This window comes from Corvus cornix, chromosome 8 (genome assembly GCF_000738735.6).
Source record: "Corvus cornix cornix isolate S_Up_H32 chromosome 8, ASM73873v5, whole genome shotgun sequence".
Lineage (NCBI taxonomy): Eukaryota > Metazoa > Chordata > Aves > Passeriformes > Corvidae > Corvus > Corvus cornix.
The window spans coordinates 22221018-22247216 of record NC_046338.1 but is presented as its reverse complement, the minus strand read 5'-3'; the positions used below and the strand labels follow the sequence as shown (position 1 = coordinate 22247216).

The 26199-nt window shown below is 38.3% G+C and overlaps 1 protein-coding gene across 3 annotated transcripts in view; it reads left to right on the top strand.

The window, feature by feature from the left end:
* The window catches only part of PTPRC (protein tyrosine phosphatase receptor type C), a 61363-nt gene extending 41095 nt beyond the window's left edge, over positions 1-20268 (top strand). For all 3 annotated transcript variants that reach the window (XM_010409275.4, XM_010409272.4, XM_010409271.4), the window contains 21 exons: positions 920-1078; positions 3502-3698; positions 5418-5478; positions 6174-6282; positions 7841-7872; positions 8998-9113; positions 9653-9743; positions 9840-9916; positions 10146-10182; positions 10616-10713; positions 11565-11690; positions 13139-13296; positions 13771-13906; positions 14458-14607; positions 15044-15134; positions 15461-15594; positions 16444-16578; positions 16903-17025; positions 17453-17631; positions 18308-18443; positions 19015-20268. In XM_010409275.4, coding sequence (XP_010407577.3) covers positions 920-1078; positions 3502-3698; positions 5418-5478; positions 6174-6282; positions 7841-7872; positions 8998-9113; positions 9653-9743; positions 9840-9916; positions 10146-10182; positions 10616-10713; positions 11565-11690; positions 13139-13296; positions 13771-13906; positions 14458-14607; positions 15044-15134; positions 15461-15594; positions 16444-16578; positions 16903-17025; positions 17453-17631; positions 18308-18443; positions 19015-19287 — 2618 coding nt within the window. In that variant the 3' untranslated portion in view covers positions 19288-20268. The remainder of the gene's footprint in view (positions 1-919; positions 1079-3501; positions 3699-5417; positions 5479-6173; positions 6283-7840; positions 7873-8997; positions 9114-9652; positions 9744-9839; positions 9917-10145; positions 10183-10615; positions 10714-11564; positions 11691-13138; positions 13297-13770; positions 13907-14457; positions 14608-15043; positions 15135-15460; positions 15595-16443; positions 16579-16902; positions 17026-17452; positions 17632-18307; positions 18444-19014) is intronic.
* The last annotated feature ends 5931 nt before the right edge of the window (positions 20269-26199 follow it).

Here is a 26199-nt window from a genome sequence, read left to right as displayed (position 1 = left end):
AGGTATAGCCAGGGGATTGTCTTCTGCTAAATGGCCACTCCTGTCAGATATGCTGGTCTAGGCCACCTTACATTTCAATGAATAAATTTGTATCCATTGCACTGGGATCATGTTCTCCAGATGCAAGCTTTTCTTCAAAACAAGGAATGGACAATGAGGTTTTTAAAATCAAGAGCCTGATAATAATAAATATGTACCAGGTTTAAGCTAGACCTGGTTTGATTCACCCTTTAGGCTTAATTCAGCCTTTCTGTTCACGTACTGCAGGTTATGTAAACCTGTGCTGCCACAGGAACCAAAGGCTGTCATGCTCCTGTGACCCCTGATACAAATAATCTCTCCCATTCTCCAAGCCCCAAATTTGACCACAACCCAAAGGGGTGGCAGCTTCATGAGCCAGTGTCTGTGATTGGTTTGACTTGGCCAGTGTAGGAGACCGAGACGGTGATGTGTGGGTGCAGGGAGGCCACATCGGAAGCAGGTAGAAGGAAACATGGAAAGGCCATGGCTCTCCCAGTTCCCCAAGCCACCAAAGCCCCAGCTGCACGGTGGGCAGTAGGTTTGCTCATGTTGCTTCTCATGCAATTCCTTTCTGTCCTGTTTGCCACTCCTGAAAGCAGGACCACCACAACGTCTCTGGCATCATACCAGGATAGACATGCTCAGTCTGCAGAGTGATGTCTTCCTACTTAGCCCTGCCCAAGCTGAATGCACTTTATATATATAAATACTCTCTATATATTTATATATTTACTCCTCTTCCTGAGCATTCACTTAGCATTAGTAAGCAAAGCAAAGCAACCAAGTTAAAAATAGAAATACACATAACTGTGGTTTCAGGTAGCTCTGATAAAGTGTAAGAGTTCTTGTCCTCCTAATATAGATTTCGTTAATTTCATTAATTAATTTCATTTTTCAGATGTTCATGAAAACAGTATCCAAACAACTTCCTATACTTTCAGTGAATTTGAACCTTATACCACTGCTTCTGTATCTGTGACTACATATACAACCAGCAAACGCAATGAAACCCTTCGTGGTGGATGTGTAAGCACAAACTTCACAACAAAAGCAAAAGGTAAATCTCTCGTTTGCAAACTGTTATGACCTAGGCTGATATAACACAAAGAATATGTACTTCCCTAGTGTAGTTCATTATATTTTATACATGGTATTACTATTAGCCAAGAAAGTGCTTAAAATAATTGTTTTGACATTCATATGTGTCCCTTTTAAAATTACTTAATGTTGAACTATTTTTTCATTATGCACTTGGTATTCATATTTTTCTTATAGATACATAATTTCTAAAAAAATAATATTAATTTGAAATTTTCGTTAAGGTTTTAGGAAGCATTATGTCCCAATGTAAAGAACAGATTCAAATTAAACAAAAAGAGAATAAAAATATTTGCTTTTTTCTTTGTGGCGTGAAAGTTAGAAAGACGTGCAGACTCTACCTTCTGTTCTGTAGTTACCTGTTTGCTTGAAGCAGACCCAGGCTACACCAACACTGAGGTCTATAATGGATGCCAGTTAGTTTGGATGTAGCTGTACACAGCTTCCAACACTAGGTTACAGACATGCCAACCCTTGTGCTGACAGAAAGGTGTGTGCATCTTTCTGGGGCTATCTTTTCAAATGTATAGTTTGAAGTATACAAGGATCAGAATTGTCACCTGAAGCCCCATGAAAAAAATTAAAAAGCTGATTAATATATTGATAAATGTGAACAGTTTGATCTGAGACTTAACTTTTACAGAAATTTAAATATGGCTTTAATTTTTAGGCAGCCCTAATTTGAGCATGATCATGATTCTTTCTATGAAAATGTAGTTTGAGCATATTATCTTTTGAAGCCCCCACTTTCTGGGTTCCACTCATATCTTAATAATTCAGGTGAAGATTAAAGTCTACGATATAAGTTTATGGGTGTGAAAACAACCTCATTTCTCTTATTTTTTTGAGAAAATAATGAGTTGCTTCATGAATTAATGGTATTAGAACTTCTCCAGCTGTCACAACAGCTGATAACAGGTCACACAGGAAATGGAAGAGTTTCATGGCTTCTTACTGAAGGATGTATCAGTAGAACACAAGTCCTTGGAAGTAGGAAAACCCTTACATTTTATAAAAGAGGTTTTCATCTTCAACAAACACATTGCCTCCAGAAATGTTCACGTTCTCCTTTTCACAGCTCTTTCAGCAGCACGTGGAATATGAATCTAACAGATCTGCCCTGTGGATAAAAATGATCAGATATGTTGTAACCTCCCCCTCAGCCAAGTCAAATATCCTGCCACTCCCCACACGGGATATTTGATCTGCTCATAAAGCCTCACAGGTCTTAGCTCTTCACATAAAGAAAAAAGAAGATGCCTTTTTTCTTTTTTTATATGCTGGTTTGCAAGTTAACATGATTTTGAAGAAAAATTCCATGGCGGTGTTGATGCCTTAGGTTTTAACTTTTATATTTTTCAAATCCTGTACTGCCTAGTGTGTAACTCTGAAGTTTCTTGTGGCCTGTTAGCTGCTGTTCTCTCATGCTGGTTAGACATAACAAGCCACTCTAGGTTTGCTCTCCAAGGACACCTTATTGTCCCAGGCCCCAGAATATGTAAACTAAAGCCTTTCAAGAGGAGGGCAAACTTGGAGTAGTTACATCATTAACTGGGGTTGTAATTGGAGAATTGATATGCAAATGGACAAAAGTGTGAAGAGCTCATGACCCAGGGTCCACCTTGGGTGTAGCCTTTTGACTGCCCAGGGTGTACCTTTGAAGGCCCTTCAAATACATACCTACCTTTATTCCCTTATTCTTGTCTAGTCTCTATTTTTAGGTGGCCATCTCCAGGCATCAGTGTTCTACTGAAATGTGGCTAATGGGGTTGCCTTACAGAGGCTGCCTGATTTAGTTTCTGATAGGTTTTATCAGCTCTCAGTGAAAGGCCCCTCAGCTGTGCTCCTCAGTCTGAAGCCTGCAACATTTGCTGCAACAAAAATGAAGTTTGAAACCACAGATTAGACTTAACAGATTCTCTATCATTAAAAAGTTTTTGTGGCTTTAGGCCAGACTTAAGGGACACTGTGCCAAATATTAAAATACACTAGTGACTCCTGGTAGAAAATTTAATTTACAGTAGTTTTGAAATGAATATTCACATGGAGAACTCTTTTTTTCTCCTGTCTTGTCTGTTGCCCCGTGTTCCTCAAAAGAGAAAGTGATCTCAGATGTAAGAGAGAGATTTGGCATCATACTATTTTTTCAGTCTGACTCTCAGTAGAGCCTTTTCAGTTCCACTTCACATCTTTTCCAGCTTAGATAAGCCTATGATTAGGTCAAAATTGATTTTACTTATCTTCTAAATTGGGACTGAAATCTTTAAGGAAGAAAATATATGAAGTTATTGACAGAAGATAGGAAACAGACATGAGCACATAGAGCTGTTGGGTTTCAAATGATGAGAATAGAGCAAGTAACCCTTTTTTTTTTGTCTACAGAACCACAAGAAGTGACTGATGTTAAAAAAACATTGACAGCTGATAATGCTGTCCAGATTACGTGCAAAAAGCAAAAAGTGTTTGGGCCACGTACAGAATTTATACTGATTTGGGAGAATGATGGAAAAAGTGAAAACAAAAGCAAGTGTGAATTTAAAAAGGAAAATCTCTTGTACTTAACAAACTATAAATTTAAGGTAAGTTAGCTTATTGTATTAAAAAATAGAAAATATTGCTGTATTTTCAATGTTTAAGCATATTATACTAATTTTAGGAAAAAAAGGCAAATATGGTGGCAGAGGAGTCAATCTATGAATCTGTAGGCCTCAGGTGTAAATAAGTAGCTATTATTTTGGAACTACAATCCATAGGTGCCTAACCTATCAAGCAATCCCTTGTGTGCTATTCCACATAGGTTCTGACAGCAAGAAAAATGCAAGTGGAATAGCCTGTTTGTACTTGGCTCAGAGAGAAATTTGGGGGATCGATAAGATTAAAATAGTTTCTTGAGCTTGATTGATATTTTAGTTTTTAAAACATATTCCATTTAATGAATGAAGATTTTTGGTTCTTCAGGGACTAATTGGTGTAAAGCAGTTCAGATCCTTTTGCATGTCCTTACATCAGCCTCTTACAAGCCAGTCCTTGTTTCTATACAAAATATATCATCCTCTGTTTACAAGTTTCACTTTCCTGAAGGCTTCCTGCAATTTTCTCTTCACCCTTTTGGGGTTGCCTGCAAGACCAATGATCTTGTGCGATTCTCTTAATAAGGCCAGTAGAAATATTTTTTATATCCTGATAGCTCCTCTCAGTAAAGTTTAGGCAAGAAAGTAACCAGTAAGGATGGAGTTCTCCTACTTTTAGGAAGCAGTTTCATTTATTTATTTCCCACAGTCTTTTCCTCCTTTTCTCTTTTTAGCTGCAGAAATGCAGTGTCAGACGACTTGAGTAGTCTCAGTTTTATTTCAGGATTTTGTATTTTCCCAACAGATTCTGCTCAGAGAGCTCTGTATTTGGAAAATAAAGATGAGGTCCTGTAGGAGGAAAAGATCCTTGCATTGTCCCAGTAGCACAGGATCTTTGTACCATTTAAAGTTTTTGTCCACCACTTTCAGTGAGCAGTTTTCCTTACAGAAGGAATTTGCTTCTGCACCTCCAAATCCTGGCTTCTGCTTTGCACTTATTTTGCTCAATTCTTACCCAAAAAACCAGAGAAAACCTAATGGCCGTAGCTGGTAATGAAAGGACTCTGATCAAGTTCTAGAAGACTGAAGAGGAAAAAAAGCCCAGTGTGAAGTATTTGATTGCAAGCTGTCTTTTAGATCTGATAGGAATTTCTATTCAGGAAATTTAAAATGTTGAATAAATGTTAAATATATGACAAAACATAAACACAGCAAAACAAAGTTAGTATTTTAACACCATTTAAAGTACCCAAAAGTTAATTATGCAAGAAAATGGTGTATTTAATTAAACTTCTATTAATTACCTCCCATACAGAAACTTATACTAAAACCATCAAATTCAGTTGACTATTTGTATATTTACTGTTGAGGAAATGGGGTTTTTATATATTACCTGGTTATTTTTCAGATTTGAGAGGCTTGATGAAAGATAAAATTGATTTTGAGATGCATCTGATTTTTATTTTGTAAAATGTAAAATTTTTTCGAAATTTTTTTTCCTGTCATCCCTATATTTTTGGATCTCGATCTTGCTGTAACTTGGGTAGAAACCTGAGTTGCACCATAAATGGCAATACAGAGATTGACAGCAGGTACTGCTGTCAGTGAGGTTGTCAATAGATGGATGATTTTCGAATATCCATTGTGCTGTGTTTTTAAAGAATTTTATGCAGAAATTTTTACTTGTCATGTCTTAGCATCTCTATTATTGTCATCCACTGCATGCAGATCTTCGTGAATAATGGACAATTTAATGGGACACCAGTAGTGGGGAGTATAAAAACCAGATGTAAGTAAATATGTACAGTATCTTTACCTTCATATTTAGCATAATATAAATAATGTAAATTGCAAATTCGGTTAAATTGCTCCTAATTAAAAATCCAAACTGCCTGTTTTATAGTTAATATTTGATCTGCATTTGAAAAATATTATCCCCTCTCAGTATTAATGTAACAGATCCTATTGAAAAGTCATTAATCATAATTCAGAATTATTACACAGCTGTGGTTTCTTCAGGAAACATTTGAATGCAACTAGAAATTAATTTCTCTAACTTATATTATTCACTTCAGGATTATTTCTCCTGTGTTCAGATCCTGCATTTCAGGAGCTGAACATCTGTGACTTGGCAGATGTTCCCAATTCCCAGATCAGGAGCAACTGAGAGCTGCACTGCTCAGGTGTACAGGTCACACAAAAGCAGGAGACAAGCACAGTAATGCTGAACCAGTGAGTTGTAGCATTTTGACAGGTGGACTTGGAGAACTTGTTTAAGGGAAAGTTTTCTTAATGAGAACATAAAACTCCCTCCTCTACTTTGGCATAGTAAGCTTAAACCGAACACTTAAAAATAACAGTTTGGTTTTTTCTCAAAAAAACCCCTCAAACTAAAAATTGATGAGCCCTGGTTCTAGGGAGTATACAGATTTCTTTTTTTAAAGTAATTTTAAAATAATAAATGTATTCTTTTTCTGTTGATAGATAATTCTAGAGCCTTGATTATATTCTTGGCATTCTTGATCATTGTGACTTCAATTGCTTTACTACTGGTTCTGTACAAAATCTATGATCTTCACCAAAAAAAGCTTAGGTAAGCTTCATGTTTGTCTCCCTCTCTTCCATAAATGGTGGGGGGGGAGACTTCTGGTTTTTCCACAAGATTTCACAGTGGGTAGTGGCAAAATGTTACAAGTTTGATGATTCATTAATACTGGAAAAAGATAACCTTTTACCTTTAAATCCTTTTAAAAGAAACTAATTTTTTGGTGTTTGTCTAATAAAACAAATATAATGAAATAGATTTAAAAATCTCTCTGCTCTACCCTTGTTCAAGGCACAGAACAAAATGATTTTTCCCTAGTTTTGTGAAAAAATGTTCTGAAATATCTGGAAAATATTTCCTTCATTATTTAAATCAAAAACACTGAAAATAATCCACACTTTCTTGTAACCCTTTTGAATGTTTGTTCACCCAGAACAATATCTCGGGGAGGTGTTGTTTATTACAGTAATTTCTTGATGGCAACGAAGCAGTTGTGTAGGACAGAGGATGGCAATAGAAGGATGGCCATTGCCTTCCCTGATGCCTGTGCCACCTACCTGCAAAGCCAGGCTGACTGCTGCTCTCCTGAGGGGGCACAGGCTGCTGGGAGAGACACAGGAGTTTGGGAAATTTCTTCTGAAACCTCTCAACCCTCTGGCAACAACAGAACTTGGTGACTCCCCTTCCCTACTCTTCCCCTTAGGGGGACAGGGAGCTGCTCTTGCTCAGATGCAAACTTTTATGTTTAGGGAAGCCAAACTAATTTCTGCTTGTACAGCTCCAGAGAGTCTGACTTGTTATTGGCTACTTAGCATTTAAACTTAATTTCATTATATTTTATGTGTTAGTTTTCTGTCGCTAGCAAGAGAAGTGAAGATGGTGTGAGCAGTCACTCCAGTGAAGAAATTAAGTATATGTTTGTTGTAGGCGAGATGGGCAAAATCATGCAAGCAGTAAAGCTTTTTGCTCTCCACCTTGTTTCTCTGTTGTGACTGCTGGAGTCTGCCTAGCAGGCTGCTGCTCCCTGAGAGCTCAGCCAGGTTTCCTAGGGCCATGCGAGCAGTCGCATGCCAGAGTCCATTTGGGACAGCCCCGCGAGCTGGCTCCGGCAGCCAGCAGCGTTACAGGGCAGGGGGGGTAAAGAAGGCAGAGAAGGGTCTCTCATGAGGGTTTGAGATGGCTTTAATCACATCCTGTCCCCACGACGTTCAGAGGTAGAGAGACAACGAGGTCTGGGTGCGGGGTGGTTTTGTCAGGGGCCCAAGGGCAGTCCCTGGGTGGGGCTGGGGCACAGGAGCAAATAGGGGGGAAACCGAGGGAGTGCCCAGGGCTAGGAAGGGAACAGGGGGGACATACGAAATAGGAAAAGCGATGGATTAACAGATCACCACATTTCTCCACCTCACGGCAGGAGGGTGGGAGGACAAGGATCCCAACCACCTCTGCATAATCCCAGGTGTAGCACTCTTGTTTCAAAGACAGCTTGTAATGCAGGCTGCTAGCTAACAACAGCCCTGGTGTTCTCATACAAAACTGATTTTATTTAACTTATTATCATGTATATCTTACTGGTCAAAGCATTTACAGATGCTTCTGCTTCTTACAGCAATTCTTCTGAAGGCGTGAACCTTGTTGCAGGTGAGTATCTTTGTATATTTAGCAAGTGGAAATAAAATTAGTCTCAGGTCTTGCTGTCACCTTTGGATTGTTTGCATTCTAGGTTACATACATAGATTACAGATATCAACACAATAACACCCTATTTGGAGGGAAAAATACTTCAGTAAATACACAGAAGTATGTGTACTTGAATGAACTGAAAGTTCATCAATGTCTGAAAAATTCTTAATTATTTCATTGCAAACCAAATTTTAGTTATCCCAGACACGTTTGTGATGTTCAACACTGATAATAAGTCCAGAATAAAATCCATCTTAAAACAAAATTTCCCTTTTCTGTGCACCTTTTCAAAACAAGAGATTGAACATTAGTCAGTTGTTTTTTACTGAAAACTTTTGAAGGCTTTCAAATCCCTAAGACTGAAACTGAAAATTTTGTGCAACTTTTTGCACAAGATTTCAAAGCCTGTGAAAACAGGATCAGTCAGTACCAGAAGGCTTCAAGACAAAAATAATTTAGAACACTAAAACTCACAGAAACTAACTACATTAAATGGGAAGTAATACTGTGTTGAAACTCAAATCCATTTACTTAGATTCATGGTTATTAATGTAAATGTAAATGAAAAATTAATCTGTGTCTAGTAAGAGGTGTTAAAACTTGTTCAACTGTTATTTTATCATTCAAGATCATATTACAGATTATTGCAACTCAAAACATAAATTGGAGAAAATTTGTAAAGTTAGGCAATACGTGTTGTTATATTTTAATCACTGACAATAACTGATCAGTACTGAAGCAGAAGGTGAGGCCATGTCACTGCTGTGGGCATTGCGGCAGTTGCTGTTTCCTGAACGTGACTGTCACCACATTGTACAAAAGCAGTTAATGTGGTGTCCCTGCATGTAGCCTCCAGAGGTGTCTCCAGTCAGGCAGTAGAGCTGGAAAAGTTCTCTTATTCCCACAGCCTGTTTGCTCACAGCTGGCTCAGGCAACACCAGTTTTATAAAACATAAATACACCAAGTTAAAATAAAGAGTTTGGTCCTTTTGTTAATTTATCTGGGAGTTTTAGAATCACATTTACTGGAGTGTAATGTACATTTTCATCATCAGTAACAATAAATGCTTGGCTTATTTACAGTTAAAGATGATGACAAGCAACTTCTCAACATAGAGCCAATACCCTCAGAGCTATTGCTGGACGCATACAAGAGGAAGATTGCAGATGAAGGAAGGCTTTTCTTGGAAGAATTTCAGGTTTGCCCTTTGCTCAAAATATACCACAGCTTTTTATCCCGGTGGTTGGAAGAAGTCTATTCAGGAGCATGTTTGAAGTATATGTACTAGTCAGAAATAAATAACTAAATAATCTAGAAAATTGAGTGAATTCTCATCTAAGGTCAAATATGCCTCAGTTAATTTTGCTACCAATCTCTCCTCATTGTAAGATGACAATAATTTTTTTCCTGAAGGTGTTCTTCAGCAAAAGTATAAAGAACACATTCTAAATATTTCTCATTCTAAAGTACCTTTTAATACATATTTTTTAAACTTTGTCTTACTGCATAGCCATGGGGATATAAATAATATGTAATTCTGGAGTTATATATTATCTACATTAGGGAGAAGAATTTTTTTAACTTTAGATATAAGAAATATAGGAAGTAATATTGTATGAAATAGAATGTTACCTTCCAGATTCAGTAATACAAAATTATTTCCATATGCATTTGACTGTAAGTAAAAGATATTTTAAATTGAGGCTTAACTAATAAAATAAATTTTACATTTTACAGAGTATTCCCAGAGTTTTCAGTAAATTTGCTATAAAGGAGGCCAAAAAGAGCCATAATCAGAACAAAAACCGTTACATTGATATTCTTCCATGTGAGTATCTGTAATAATTTTGACATGTTTTATAAATGTTTGATTTCTCACTGCCTTGAGATAACATAATTATTTTGGTTTAAATTATTTAAACAGACGACCATAACCGTGTTGAGCTCTCAGAGATGCCAGGAGATCCAGGATCAGACTATATCAATGCAAGTTATATTGATGTGAGTAACTTTTACTTAAAAAAAGGTCTTAGATGCTGTGTGGGAAATCCTGTAGTCTGTGCTTTTAAAGCAACAACACCTTTGAGGATTTCCATTGGAATTGTTTTCAACTTTGTAATGTATTTAGTATCATTGAACTGTTGCATACTGAATTTATTTTTAAAGTTGCAAATCTTTTAGATTGTTCATGCTTTCTTCCTAAAAGTTAATAACAATGTACTTTTTACAGGGCTTCAAAGAACCAAGAAAATACATTGCTGCACAAGGTAATTTATAACCTTAAAAGAATATGCTTTCTTTAGTCACCCATTTTCGGCAGACTATTGAAATCCTATTAGTAAGCTTAAAGGAAAAATGAAAATCTGACCTTTTGAAATTTAATATGACAAAGTTGTCAATGTGTTTTTGCTTAGGGAATTTTGTGAAGATTAATCGTGGTACTTCAAAGGGAGGTTTTTCATCTTGTGTAATTTTGCACCAAAAGTTTTCAGATTTCATAGCTATGCACTACAGATACAGATGAGACTTTTAAACTGTTGTAGCCTGATGACAGCAGCCATAATGAAATCAAGTGTGTGGCTGTTATTTGCGTGATCTCTGGTTAGCTCTTCAGACTGCATGGCTAAGCATGTCAAGCAGGCAGGGTTTTTCTTCATGTGGCTGCACTCCGAAAAGGTCCCTTAAATTATCTCCTTCTAGGCCCCAAGGATGAAACCACAGATGATTTCTGGAGAATGATCTGGGAACAGAAGGCAACAATTATTGTCATGGTGACTCGTTGTGAGGAAGGAAAGAGGGTGAGAAATATCCATCTTTCCCTCCTTCTATCTTTCCATCCATCTTTTTCCTGAAAACAGAGTGGATTGCTGTGCTGAATTACATAGTCTTCTTAGTACTTTTTTTCATTCTTTGCTGTTCTCTCATTGTGGCAGAACCTGTGTTGGAAAGCGTGCTAAAACATTGTTGCCTTACGAATTATCAGTCTTATCAGAAAATATCACTTTAGACATAGCTGTAAGTAGCAGAGGGTGAGCTTCCAAAGTACAGCTAATTAATCCAGAAAAGGGCTCAAGGTAGAACTGTATCTCCTCATAGACCTGTCAGAAAGGGTATGGTTTCTATTTTTCTTCTGTCTATTGTGGTATCCTGGCAGAGTCCTCAGTAGATCCTAGAAAGAATATTTTTCCTCTGTTGCCTTTATTTAAGCGGAAGGTTGGATGCTTCTGGCCTGCTTTTGTTCCTTATTCCAGGTACAGCAGGAAGAAAGGGAACTGCTGTTTTAGCTGCATTTAAAGATGTTGACAGCCAAGATGATGTTATAGGCAGGCAGGAGCAGCAGCCCTCATTGACTGAAAAAGAAGCCACGAAAGTAGCTGCAAACATTTCTACAGCCATCAGGCAACAGCAGCAGTCACAGTTCATTGTTTCAACTAGTGCACAGGATATTTTTTTTTCCCCTCTTTACATCTGAAACTAAATTCCATGGCCATGAATTTCAGGTCAGAGGCCTGAGTTGTTAGATATTTGGAATTGAGAAGTTGGAAAAGCTATACTGAGTTGCCATCTACTTTAAATTAGGCTTTTTTCTAGCTCTCAGCTCTCTACCACTTTGCTGTTGTGCTGCTGACTTAACGTCATCTCTTCATAGAACAAATGTGCCCAGTACTGGCCATCAATGGAGAATGGAACTGCAACGTATGGGGACATCATTGTAAAGATCAATGAAAGTAAAACATGTCCAGACTATGTTATTCAGAAACTGCACATCACAAATGTAAGTTGACTCAAAAGTGTGAGACTGACTGGAACTGGAGTGTCTATTTGGAGTCTGCATTTTAAGAAAGAAGAGTCAGCTATTAATGGAAGATGCTCTGCTGTCTTTCCTAAGCATGATATAGCTTAAGGGAAAATTTAGATGTAGGTGTCCTTCCTTGCAAAGTTGGATATATATTTCCCAACTTCAAAAGGTATTTTTCCTTAATACATTTAAATTTCCTTAAATTTTCCTTTGATACATTTAAAATTAAATTTCCTTAAATTTTCCTTTAATACATTTAAAATTAAACTATTAATACCTTGAAAAGTGGTAAAAAATTAGTAAATACGCTGTGGTTTCCTTATGTATTTAGTTTGTTCTTGAGAACAAAAAAGTTGCTGGTTTGTGCGTATCCCAGTATAACCTTCTGCAACTAAAATCAGTGTGACTCATAGATAACCATTATCTGCCCTCGTGATAATTGTGCCGTGGGACAATTACAAATCCTGGTAATCTCAAGTGCATTTATAAATGTATTTTAAAATCACTATTTAGATATTTTTAGGGTCATCAAGTCTGGTTAATTGCTCTCTTTCACATATCTGAAGTCACATTAGTTGCCCTATGTAATTGAGAACAAAATTTGCCATCAAAGGCTAAATTCTCACCTCAGGCCCTTTGCAAAAACACTTCAATGATGATAAATGGAGCCTAAGTCTTAGCTAAAAAGCCTTCAGACTCAAAGTGTAAATCTGCTGACAGATCTTCAGCAAAGCAACAGAATTCATCCATCTTGACCCATTATTACAGCTGGAAATTCCTATTCTGCTGTCTCATATTGCATTAAAATTTACTCAGAAAGTGGTCGGATTAAAAGAAAGTTGTAACTTCATGTGGTCAGTGAGTAGATCAGGATGTTAAGAATTAACTATTTACCAGGACATTGCTCTGTCACTTGAAGACTGACTTTAGAAATGAGAGATTGCAGTGGGTTGAGGGCTGATACTTTTTGAGCTGTTTGCTTTTTGTTCAGCTGACATCATATCAGTAAAGATAAAATGGATATTGGTTGTGGAATTTAAGAGTGATTCCCTGGAAGAAAGTGAAGACTTCTGCATTTGTGGTAGTGATGTATAATTACTGAAACAATGGCAATTACTGAAACAACTGGATAATTCAACTCTTGAGTAAGAATTTGAGCATTAATTACTAGGATGTGCCTGTACAACCATACTAAATATGGCCAGTAAAAGCATGTCATTGAGGAGTTTTTCTCATTTGGTTTTATAATCAGGGTTGTCAAACCTTAGATCCTCCCTTTTAGTCTAGCATCAACATACCAAATTCAACTCAAGACTTCACATGCTTTGAGCTTTAATCTAGTCACTTCTACTTAAGTATACATATATATACATATATTCATGTATATATAGATTGATATGTGTTAAAAACAACACTTTTTCTAGGGAAGAGAAAGGACAGCTGGAAGAGATGTCACTCATATCCAGTTCACAAGCTGGCCAGACCATGGAGTCCCTGAGGATCCGCATCTTCTTCTCAAACTCCGACGCAGAGTTAATGCTCTCAGCAACTTTTTTAGTGGTCCGATCGTGGTTCATTGCAGGTAAATATATATTATTCTTTAAAAAATTTGGTAATGTAAATGACTGAAATGAAGCTATTCAGAAAAGGGAGCTGGCAAAAGTGTTTGTCTGATCCCAGATTTTGTGACTTGAACACTTGAAAATGAGGCAGCCAAAGATACACAAGGCCTGTTTTCTGGAGGATATGAAGGAAATTCAGGTTGATAAAACCTGAGGATACACAGACTTTTGAAAAACAGCCAGATAAATGTGGGGCTGCTCTGGCTATAAGCACCATATTTGGCCGTGTTGTCCTTGCTTTCACTAAAAGATACTAAAAATGCAAACTCATCATTGTTTGTGTTGCCAATAAATTTACAGCAAGAAGTGTTTTCAGGTACTTTGAATCCTGTTGTTACACTTTTCCAGTTTCACTCTCTCGTGACTGCTCCCCTCGGAGTGGGAGTGGGAGCTGCCGTTCCCTGTTGATAACCAAATCCCTTTGCACTTTGCAGTGCCGGTGTTGGGCGCACCGGGACATACATAGGGATTGACGCCATGTTGGAGGGGCTGGATGCAGAAGGCAGAGTGGATGTTTATGGCTACATTGTGAAGCTGCGTCGGCAGCGATGCCTCATGGTCCAAGTAGAGGTATGTCCCTGAAACTCCTGTCACTTACAGCTCTCCTTCACTAGGGCTTCAGCAGTATTTCTCACAAGTGCACTGCTCAGTTCAGTTGAAGCTGTTCTTAGAAAATATAGCTCTGAAAAGTATTAAGAGGGAGAAAAACTTCCAACATAATTTTTCAATTTTAGAAACTTCAACTTTTTAAGTTTAGACTTTAGAAGAGGAAGCCAAGGAGAACAGCTTTCTGGCTTACAATTCACAAGTGCAAAATTGAGCTTGCAGAGTCAAACTTGATTTAAAAAATTCTAAAATGCATCTGCCTAAGTGCAATTTTCATTTGAGTTGAGTACAAAAAAAGTTATGGACTGATGCAACACATGTTTTTAACTTATTTCAGCATTTTACAGTTTTAACACTTGTATTTAAGACCTGTTTAATGTTAATGCTTAATATTATTAACACTAATGCTGATATCATGGGAGTAATAGCTTCTTATAATGGTTTTAAAAAGTGTTATGGTTTTCTTTTACTCTTTAATAATGTCATGTTTAAAATCTTCAAATGGCAAACACCAGTCACAGTACATCCTTATTCATCAAGCACTGGTGGAATACAATCAGTATGGAGAAACGGAGGTCAGTCTCTCAGAACTGCATTCCTGCCTTAATGGTCTGAAAAGAAAAGACCACCCGAATGAGCCTTCTCCACTGGAGGCAGAGTTCCAGGTAAATAAGCTTTGCATTTCAGTTGCCCTAACTTCCCACTTGTATTAGAAAATGCCTTGCACAATAGTCATGAGATAGAGATACCAGAGGTAATAGATCATTTAGATGATATTTTATTTCTCTGACACAGAAAGTTTCTTTACCTTCATGAAATAATCTGTATATGAATGAAGTTTTATTTCTGCTTTGGTGTTAATATTTTTAAGAAAGATGGAGCTCACAGAATTATTACTTGTGTCTGTGTTCATGGTTTCCTGTGCCATTGTGCGTGGGTAGCAGGCATTTTTAAACTGTAGTTCAATGTGACCAAAGTTTAAAGAACTAAAGTAAGGAGTGAGGCACTGTGAGATGAAGACTGGGTGTGAGTGTCCTGAGGATATGATGATCTCAGGAATGATTTTAATCAAGCATAATACCAAACATCCTCTTTCTTCAGCGATTGCCATCCTATAAGGGGTGGCGGACGCAGAACACTGGGAATCGGGAGGAAAATAAAAGCAAAAATAGGAACGCCAACATAATTCCTTGTAAGTATTTTCCATTGCCTTATTTTATCCCACCTTGCCTTATTTCATCTGTTATCTTCTAGTAGAAAAACTTTGAAAAAATGGGCAAATCACCTTAAAGGGTAGTATTTGATTAGTATTCTCAACACTGTAAAATCAGAAATTTCTCATCGTGATTAAAAAAAAGAGATGAGTTTTTACCAATGTGAATTATTGGGAGTGTTTATTTCAAGCAAGGTGACCTTGGTTCTGCAGTCTGTTGTGAAAGGACTGGCCTTTTCCATTCCCTCCCCCTCCACAAATGCAGGGGGCTGTGTGCTGTGACGGTGACACTTTGTCTCACACAGATGACTTTAACCGAGTGCCCATCAGGCTTGAACATGATTGCAGTAAGGAGAGTGAGCATGATTCAGATGAGTCCTCGGATGAGGACAGCGACTGTGAGGAATCCAGCAAGTACATCAATGCTTCCTTCATAACTGTATGTATTTAGAGGATCCACTATAGGCATTTCACAATCTTTCAGCTAAAACTCTTTTTCTCGTGTTGGCATCACAATAGAAAAGAATTTAGTTGAATAAGGGAGAAGGATCTGATGGTTGATTGGCAAATCCATCTATGTTTAAAACCATTAGCCTTCAGACTGGCCTCGTGATAACATGTATTTCTATCAGTGGGCATCTGTCTACAGGTTAAACCAGATAAATATTTTCCCTGTTAGTGAAATGTGAGTATAGTTATTCACATGGACCAAACCCTACCACTGAAAATCGGAGCAAACAGTTTTTTGGTATCATTATATATCCAAAGAAGAAAAACAGTTATTGGTCACAAATGAAGTAACTGATTTTAATGGAATTACTAGCTAAGTTCCATTTATCTGAATCCTTTGAAATGCTGCACAGTTAGGATACTTATTCAGGGTAAATGTATCTTTATTTTTAGGAAGCTCAGTGTGAACTGACTGGTGCACCAACTTTGTGTGGTATAAACACAATTTCTTAGTGGTAAAACTAAATAGCTGTGTAGAACAGAATGTTTTACCCCTTAAAAAGACGGTTTGCAAAAAATGGCAGGGTGAGGTCTCACCCACTGCAGCACATTGTTGTCAGTCTGAAGTGATATTTTTCTTGGGAGGATTGAGTTTAATGTTATTTGGGTAGTAGAATTCCTTTAAGATCATTTCCTACTGTGATAGGTAGGCATGTTTTCCATGTAAACAAAATGCTTCGTTAATTTATTCCATGGGGTATTCCTTAAATGACAATGAGTTCTATTGTTTGACAATCACATTTTGGATGAATTGAAGGAAAAAAAAATTCTTTTATAGGGTTACTGGGGTCCAAAAGCCATGATTGCAACACAGGGACCGCTGCAGGAAACTATCTCTGACTTCTGGCACATGGTGTTCCAAAGAAAAGTCAAAGTCATTGTTATGCTGACAGAGCTGAAGGAAGGAGATCAGGTGAGGGTATTGTCTGCACACTGACATACTGAGTATCCTCTATGTGCAAACAAAACATTGCACTGCACTCTCTCATTCCCTCACTCCACTTAAGAGTTTTCCATAGCATAAGGAATTTGCATTTCCAATGTATTTTGCTCTATGATTTACCTACTTAATTTACTCTCTAATGAATTTTTGATGGAAAAGTGTGTGATGCTATATTTTAAACTACAGTGGAATTCCTCCTACTTTAAAGTTACTAAAATCTGTAAGTGCACATGGAAGGCAAAATCAAAGGAGATTTGAATGGTAATCACTGACTTGCACTTTTATCCATTTTAGGAACTCTGTGCACAGTACTGGGGAGAAGGAAAGCAAATATATGATGGCTTAGAAGTTCAGATGGCAGATGTCAACTCTGGTCCTAGCTATACCATACGTGCATTTGATGTTACACATCTGAAGGTAAAAGTTTTTTTTGCTAATTCCAAAAGGAGGTTTTCAAGAAGTTTTTAAATTTAAAAACAAATTTATAAATTTAGCCTCAAAAAAGAGAAGAGACAGTTCCCACTGCAGTTACCTCCTGCTCTAAGAAATGGAAATATTTTTCTCTTCCAGACCAGCAGTCAGTCATGAGAAATGCTAAATTATCTCAAGTTTTCTATTTAGTGAGTTGCTGAGATGGTGGGAGGGGAGTCTCAGGAGATCAGCTGTCTTTTGTACTTTGAACAAAGCTTGGATGTGTACCTCCCTCATATTCATGAGGTAGAACTACCACCCTGCAGTTCCTCAGGAATATAATTCTTCCTTTGTAAATCAGCAGCAATAGAGTTACTATGTGAATCCATATTTTATCCTGAGCATTAACTACATCTCCACTGCTGTTTTCCAGACAAAAGAAACTCAGAAGGTGTATCAGTATCAGTACCGTAAATGGAGTGGCTGTGATGTTCCAGAAACCCCCAAAGATTTAGTCAGCATGATTGTCAACATTAAACAAAAGCTTCCAGCCAGACCAGCCACTGAGGACAACAGGAGAACCCGCAGTGTCCCACTCCTTGTCCACTGCTGGTAGGTCTGAGTTCAGCACACATATTCACCTAGCTCTAAGTTCTGGGTATACATAGCAACCATAATTTTGGGATGCCTGTCTTTTCTCACAAGCCTTTCCATGTGTCTGGAGACTCAACTCCCCCTAGAAGATTCCTTGAATTGCTCAATCTTAACCTTTTGAACTGTAGTGATGAAAAGCAAGCACACTTCTCTTGGGCAAGTGTTGGCACAGAGCAGGTGCTATGAGCAGCTGCTCTTGGCTGGTGCACCTATTTTGTGGGGAAATGCTAGGTCAGAGTGCACTTTCAGGATACACTAGTGAACATCCTGTAGAGTTTTTAGGATCATCTCTTGCTCTAGTATAAAAGTTCACTTTTCTAGGACTGTTTCAGGGAATAGCCTTGCATGCCATCTAAACCAGAAGATAATCCTGCTAACAATAGTTGAGACTGCAAGTCTGACATTTTGAATTTCTCTCTTCCCCTTAAGTGATACTTGAGATCCAGGTACTCTCTAGAAAAACTATGTCCAGTGTGAGTCCTACACATATAATTAATTGTGACAATTTCAGTTCAGTAAAAAATGCTTTGGAAATGTAAATGAGTATAAAGGCTTTAAAACATACCTAACATTTAGTCAGAAGACTTCTGATTTTACATTGTAAATTTACGTGTACATTTTACACATCTTCTAGTGATGGATCACAGCAGACTGGTGTATTTTGTGCTTTAATGACCCTCTTGGAAAGTGCAGAAATAGAAGAAGTAATAGATGTTTTCCAAGTCGTAAAATCTCTTCGTCGCACCAGGCTGGGAATGGTCTCCACCTTTGTAAGTAAATCTTATGAATTAAAAGAAAAAAAGATGAGGTTACTTATCAAGGACACTAATATCCTCATAACCTTGGGCATAATTTCTGTATAGGGAGCACTGATTCTAATTGGAACATTCACACTCACCAGCATTTGGGCATTGGTCTTAGCTGATAGGAATGAAGGAGTCTGAGATGTCCAGAGCTGCAATTCTGTACCACCTTTGGAAAAGGCTGAATAGTATAAAACTACAAATTGTGTAAATTGCTGTTCCTGCAGCTGGTTCATGATGTACGGGCAGTGTCCCTTCTGCAGTTGGGAGATTAACTCCATTTGCAGGCTGGCAGCCACTGAGTGTTTTGTTTCTGTCACTCCAGAGGAACTGTCTCTGTGTCATATTCACATGAAGTCAGAATAAACCATAGGAGCAGCACTCTCTATGCCAAAAACTGTGGAAGCTGCTTCATATGCAGTCTTGCTTGTCCAACTACATGCTACATGCCTAAAATTTAAGAGAACAGGGAAAGAATGGATTAATTCTTGGGCTCTGAGCATTCCATTCACACTAACTTCTTCTCTTTATTTTTAAGGAACATTACCAGTTTCTGTATGACACCATTGCCAGTACCTACCCTGCACAGAATGGACAAATAAAGAAGAACAGCCAGCAGGAAGATAAAGTTGAATTTTGCAGTGAAGCAGGAAAATCAAATCAGGAAGCTGATTTGATCACAACTGGTCTTGCCACACCACTGCCAGAGGAAAAGGAGCCACCTGAAACATGTGACGATTCTAAGGCTGCAGATAGCACTAAGGGAACAGAAAGCTCTACAAATGGCCCCACAACTCCAGTTCTATCTTAGAGCTAGACTAAAAAAAAAGTGCTTTTTCACATGCAAAAAATCTTAAGTAAAAGAAGAGGTATAAGATTTCTTCCTCTTCCCACTTTTTTTTTTTTTGGAAAATGTTTAGTTATTTCAGTTTTTGAAAGGTACAAATTTAAAGGAATACTTGAAACTTGTAGAGAGTGACAAAGAACTGTGGCAGTTTAATTTTTGTGTAGATTAGCATTTAATACTTTTCCAGAAACCTTTTCACTATTTTTATACTTTGCCTTTTAAAAATGTGTACAGTGTAATGCTATGCTGAGCAGTGCGAAGGAAAATTTTTTATTTCTGTAACGAGGGAAAAAGCAACTCAGAACAAGATTATTGTGTTGCAAGAACAGGTCTGTCCTCAAAACTACTAGCAAGTAAGTGAACCTATAGGTAAGCATATACTCTAGTATTTCAGGAGTAATGAGAGCATTAATAATACTCTTGGGACTTGTGGGACTTTGACAGTTTTAAGACCTTATCATTTACATCATGTGGCAATTCCAAAGAATTCGGACTTACAAAGAGCGTGTAAATCCTCCCATATCAGTGTGGAATAGCAATTTTTGCATTTTTCTGACTGTCCTCAAGGTGTCCTTATTGCTCCACATATATTAATCTGATATTCCAGAGTTAGACTACTATAGGAGTTTGGAGAGCGGATTTGAATCATTGCAACAGTTTTGATGGAAAACACATCCTGTTACTCTTAGAGCTTAAAGAACTGAGCGCTTGCACATTTCATATGCTTACTTTTATTTAAAGGACTACTTCCATAATGCCTCCAACCTTTTTTCAGAATTGGAAAATACTTTGATAATTTTCCTCAAAACTTGTAGATTTTAATTGGTACAGGATTTTTTTTTCATAATGATGTTTTGTATGTTGCAATTATGATATTTTTACTATTTCTTGCTGGATTTTAGCCTACTGTTTTTAGAACAAATAAAAAAGATAATTAATAGTTGACAAGGTGAAAATGATTTTGTTATCTAGTACTATGGAAACTGATCATTTACTTCTAAAGGTATAAAAGCTTGCACTGTCCCGTACATGGATAAAATTTACAAATGTCGGTAGGAAAACACATAATTTAATTCTTCTAAAACTGTGTGTGTACCCAGGTAAGTGTCATGACTCTCTCAGAACACAGGAAAGAGGCTTCATTTTATTTTGCTTGAAGCCATTAAAGGAACAGTCACACAACAGATTCAGTGCTCCAAGTTTATCACTGCTTATTCCTAATTTCTCATTGCAAAACACAATTGAAAATACTTAGAGAGCTGTCTAAACAACATGTACAGTCACACTTGGTTAAAACCCTAATTTAATTGTACCATTAGCCTAGATCAAATACTTCATTTACAATTATCAGCTCAGACAAGTGCTTGCCGGCAGTCTTGCTTCAGAAAGTGTCGGCAAGCAGACACAGAGCAGGGGGATTCCGCTTGGCTGTCAGCTGAACTCCCTTTTCAATAAGGACTTGTGTTAGGTGATAAACTAGCAAAGCTGAAGGGGGTCATCTGTGGAGGGAAAGCTCTAGGGACTACATGGGAAGGTAATTTAAAAGATATTGTAGGCCCAAAATCTGTTGGCTGGTTTTAAAGGAACTAAAAACAAAATTGCAAATCTAGCATACCTTGAAGATTAAAAGTATAAAGAACCGTGGATGCAGATTAGTTCACTGGTGTTCACTGCATGTCAGAGAACAATAAATTTATTTTCCCTCTTTTAAGATTTGCCAACTGTAAAGGCTCTCTAGCTAGTTCAGGTAGTAAAATAAAGAGGTGAGCGCTGCTGTCTAATCTAAGGCTGTGGAGACAGAGACTAGTCACACTTTTACGAATAACTGAAAGTGTTTCCCAAATCAAAAATTACACCAAACTTTTCTTGTTTTAAATCTGAGGGCACTCATATACTTCAATTCCTTGAAAAAAGGTTCCTATGGTTTTTAAGCTCCTGCAGCACCTAGGCTGTAAAAACTGTGGGTGTTTTTGATTTGTTTAATTATTTTCTAGAATGATTTCTGTGGTCTTTTGCTGGTATTTTTTAAAGAGAAGAATGCCAAGTTAACTCTTGATTTGTGCATGTACTTTGAAAGAGAAGTCCTTAACTATGTTAAATTTTCCTTCATGCACATTTTCATTATTAGAGAAATGGAGCTTTACACTGAAACTGCCATCATGTGCCTGGTGTGAACCACTTTTGCAGTAAATTTCTTTACAGTCACAAGGAGGTAAACTGAGCTCTTGGCTTTTAATTATTTTCAAATTAAAGAACATATTGTAGAATTAAACCTCATTAAATCCCAGTATTATTGAAGGAGGCTGTCTTAACATAGTTCAGAAGTTCTGGTTGCTTCCTACAATTCTCCATGTGTGTGCCAGGGATGCTTTGTTGCCTTCTCTTTTGTCCATTTCTTTCCAAACATCCATGAGGTGGTGACACAGAACTTGTAGAAGGTGCTCCTTATGCTGGATGCTCCAGCCACATGCCTTACTCACTTTTAGGATTAATTTCAGGTTCCCCAGGAACACGGTGAAACATTTTACAGGTGAGACACGAAGCCCAAGCTAGTAAGCTTTGCTAGGAACTGCTTTGGCTCTGTCAGGGCAAGAACAATAGTGTAGCACACTGGAGACTTGGGATAGCCTGAAAGTTGAGAAACAGTCTCAAAGTAAGATGAAAAATGTTTATCTCATGAAGTACAGCTAAACCACAGAAAGCCTGCTAACCACTGACTCAAGCTGAGAGAGCCACTCTTGGAGCATGGTTTAGAATCTGAAGTCCAGGATAAAAACAACTAAGCAACAGATGAGCTGAGAGAGGACTTTGAGCAACAAATGAAGGTAATCAAGTGTTCATGTGACTGGAGTGACTGGATTTCTCCCACAATTTTCTGGGTAGATGCTGACATAAAGGCGGGTATGTAAAAATTACAATGCTGTGTTAGTGGAATCCAGTGTGGGAAGATGGGGGAGAGGAAGAACCCCAGAGTCTACCCAAGATTCTGCTCAGTCAGGTAACTGCAGTGAGGAATGGACTGTGCATGTTTGCTTTTGTTTAGTTTTTTCCTGTTTCTCATGCTCTGTAATGAGCAAGGCAGTTATATTAAAACATTTTCAGAGGCTGTACAATCCCACAAAACAGGGCCAGCATGCAGAACTCTGGCAGTCAGGGTTCCAGGAGATGGCAAAAGCCCTGCTGCTCTCCCACACCCCAGCTCCCACTGCTGGGTTTCTGCTCTTGCAGGGTATGTTTGTGCCTGCTCCTTTCCCACCCACATGTGCAGCCAGTGTCCATGAACTCACCCTCTCCACTTCTGAGCCAGCCAGTGCTGCTGGAGCACATGCTCCAGTGGCACTGAGCTCACTCCCACTGGCAAAGGAAGGGCATTCTGCTCCTTGCTCTGAATGGACAGGCTGAGGGGAGCTGGTGGCCACATGCAGGAGCCAAGGGTCTGGACAGCCCTGGAGGGTCCCCACCTGTCCCACCCCTCTGCTCCCTGTTACCCTGAGGACACTTCCTGTGCAGGAGGGCTGCTGGGGCAGTGAGGCAGGCAGTGAGTTCTGGGTTTTGCTGCAAATCAGGAAAGCTGGGTGAAATCTGGTAGGAGAGGCACAAATTGTGCTGGGGAGTGGGTCTGAGCCACAGCAAGTGCTGGGGCTAAGAGTTACAGAGGGAAGAAAAATGCTACCATCATGAGCTGTTTGTTTGTGTGAGGCAGCAAAGAAAGTAAAGTGAGTAGCGGCTCCAAGACAGGTGTTTCATTAAGCAAGAAATTGTATGCTTTATTTAACATTCCTCAGAAAAACTCTCCAGTAGCAATGCTTATCTCTTTGACAAGGCATCTTGCTTTTGTAAAGGCCCAGGGGTTTTTTGACATGGTACATTCTACAGATTGCCTCTAAAAGAATATCAGAAATTCCCGGATGGCTCTACACAGCTGTACCGCAGCTACTTTTCCATACATAAAGCAACTGTTTTCCAAGGACCAACATGCTGGTTTTAGACTAGGGAGAGCTACAGCAGAAAAGGAAATTTCAGTTACAGAATACAGAACATTTCTATATACATAGCTCTGCTTCAGAAAAACCTCAAGTCTTCTGATAAATATCATCCAATTATTTGACAGGTACAGCAACAGAGAAAAGTTTTATTCAAAAGCTTTCTAAGTCAATCTGTCTTTTCAATGCAAAAGAAAGAAAAGTGACTACAAAAGTACCATGCAAGTTTATGCTCAAAGATCTTTCTAGTGATAAAAAATTATTAGGCAGGATACTTAGTACAAGTTATAATAAAATATTACTCTCATTATTTTAGCTTTAAATAGTTACGTCCTCAGACTCAGGATTGCCAGCATCAGCAATGCATAATGTTACTAAAATTTTTAAAATTAAGGTAATAAACCTTTTTCAGAGGAATAGGTATAGATCTATTTACAGCTGGGGTGTCTCTTCAATCCCACATCTGTGCCGTGCCATGGCTGGCAGTGCTAATGTAGTCATAAGTGTGACTGTCTGACACACAGAGGGAAAAATAAAAGGAAGTTTATTTTGGATCAGTTTCAGCACTCAGTTTCAAATTTTTGCATTTTGAGATGAACCCTCCTGATAGCCTAACCTTGCCTGGCAGTCAGCTGGGAGCCAGAGCTCACACATGTCAGTGCTCCACAGAGTCCTTGGGGAGGCCCTTGTGTATTTTCAGAGCTTCCCGGCAGGCTGTGCTGAAATTCTTCAAACGCCTTTTGCTCACTTCTGAGCCTCCTGCAGTGCATCCAGCTTGCTCCACTTCAGTAACATGGAGCCATTTGAGGTAATGGAGATGGCATTTGTTTATGCAGCATTGCAGAGATTGTGTCTCCCCAGAACCAAGTTCTAGTTCAGACGCAGAGCATGTGTGTGCGTGTGTGTGCACATGCATCGCTCATTGCCTCAAGTGTGAGATTCCACTCCCAGCCAGAAATTCATGAGCTGATGATTTGGCAGCTGCTTGGCTTAAAGAAAGGAAAATAGGAGAAACAGGGATGACATGGTGGGGCTGTACTAGCTTTTTTTGTGGGGCAGTGCAGCTGGTGGTCTTTATAATAGTGGTTTTCAGGATGAATTTGCAAAAAATCAATTATAGGTGAGGTGCAGGAGACTGCATGGCTACTGAGCACTGGTGTTGTCACAGTCTAAATCAGCACTGGCATCAGTAGCTACCAAATATGTATTTGTCAGCTCTCCTGATGTTGCAATAGAAGTCAGTGTGCATGTTCTTCAACTGCAGAGAAAAATGGTAAAAAAATGACAGTAGTAAGTTACCACTGGAAGATGGTGTTCTTACCAAATGCAGACATTTTGCAAGAAATGTCAATTTTGGATATTTTTCTTGAAGAAAAGAATAATGAATAATTTTAATCCTATTTTAATAATGTTAATATGTCATTTTGAGATTAACAATATCTTGTTCTATATTTAGTACTATAGTTCCTTTTACTCCTGCTACTTTCTGAAATACTTAAATATATTATTTTTAATATATCATTATGTCATTGAAACCACTTCAAGACTAAAACAGTTCAGTATCGTTAAGTGTTTCCTTTTTCTAGGCTGCTTTCTTAATATAATTTCTATTCAGCAATAAAATGAAATTCTGACTTCATACATTGATTTAGCATAAATAAAATTCTCACTGAACAGGAATTCAATTTCTTAAATGGCATTAGTAAATTATTCCATAAAGAGTTATGTCTCCTTCCAAAGAGAGCAAGGCATTTCCACTATCAAATAACACCTTGCTCTGCTTCAGTCACAGTGGAAAGACTCACAGGGCAGACAAGGCTCACAGCCCCCTGCAGAAAGCTCTACTCTCATCTTTACAGCGTAATTTGTTGAAGTCTCTGACTCTTCCTTCTGTAGTTTTTGCTTCAGTTACTGAATTGTGATGTCTTTCTATCTGAAAAATTTTATCAGCTTCCTAGGCTTTCTTCTTATTTGGAATCTCCAGCATTTCATTGACTTCAAGGCTGTTTTCCACAACAGCCTTCTGTTTCCATCTCCCAGTGTAGCGGGTTTGGTTTGTAACTGGGCGGAAACACCAATTTAGTGTAGTGGTTTGGTCCAAAATACTCATTACTGTTTATCTTCTGTGAGATAAGAATTAGGAGAAACTCAAAGCAGGCTCCAAACTTGAAAGAATATAAAGAAGTTTATTAACAGACCTAAAAGAAGACAAAAAAATCATACCTCACCTTCAGATCTCTTCTCTTCACCACCCCCCCCCCCGCCTTTCTCCCTTCTCCCACTGACAGTGTAAAAAGACAACCCTTGAGATGTTCAGTCTGTTTATCACTTCCATAATAACCTTGTTCAGTCCATTTAGGAAGAGGAGTCTCTCTTGCCCATGCTATGAAAACATTATCACAACGAGACAGCCGCCCAGGTTGGTTCTCTGCTCGCATGTGAGTCCCTTCCCATGACTTGCAGCTTTTCCCACAACTGCTTTCGAGGGTCCACTCTTGAAATTACCGGGGTACAATTTTAAGGTTGAGCCGTTCAGAAACAAAAGTTCTCTTCACCCATCCCTGGGAGCATTTCATCTCTAAGAACAGAAGCCCTCCTCCTTCCCTGGGAGCAAAGGGTCCTCCTCATCTTCATCTTTAGGACTATCTCTGGGAGCATCTCTAGGAACTGAGGTCTTCTCCTTTCCCATTTGGAGCAAAAGTCCTCATCGCTTCCATCTCTCCCTGTTCAAACTTCTCATTAAATTACAGCTGCTTCAGCATCTGCCTATCTCAGTGCAGGTGCTTTTGCTCTCAAGTACAAGTTAAACGCTCCACCCCCCCATGCTTTCATGAAATTACAATGGGTACTCTGATACATCATAGCTTCACAACTGAATTTCAGCTTTAAGCAT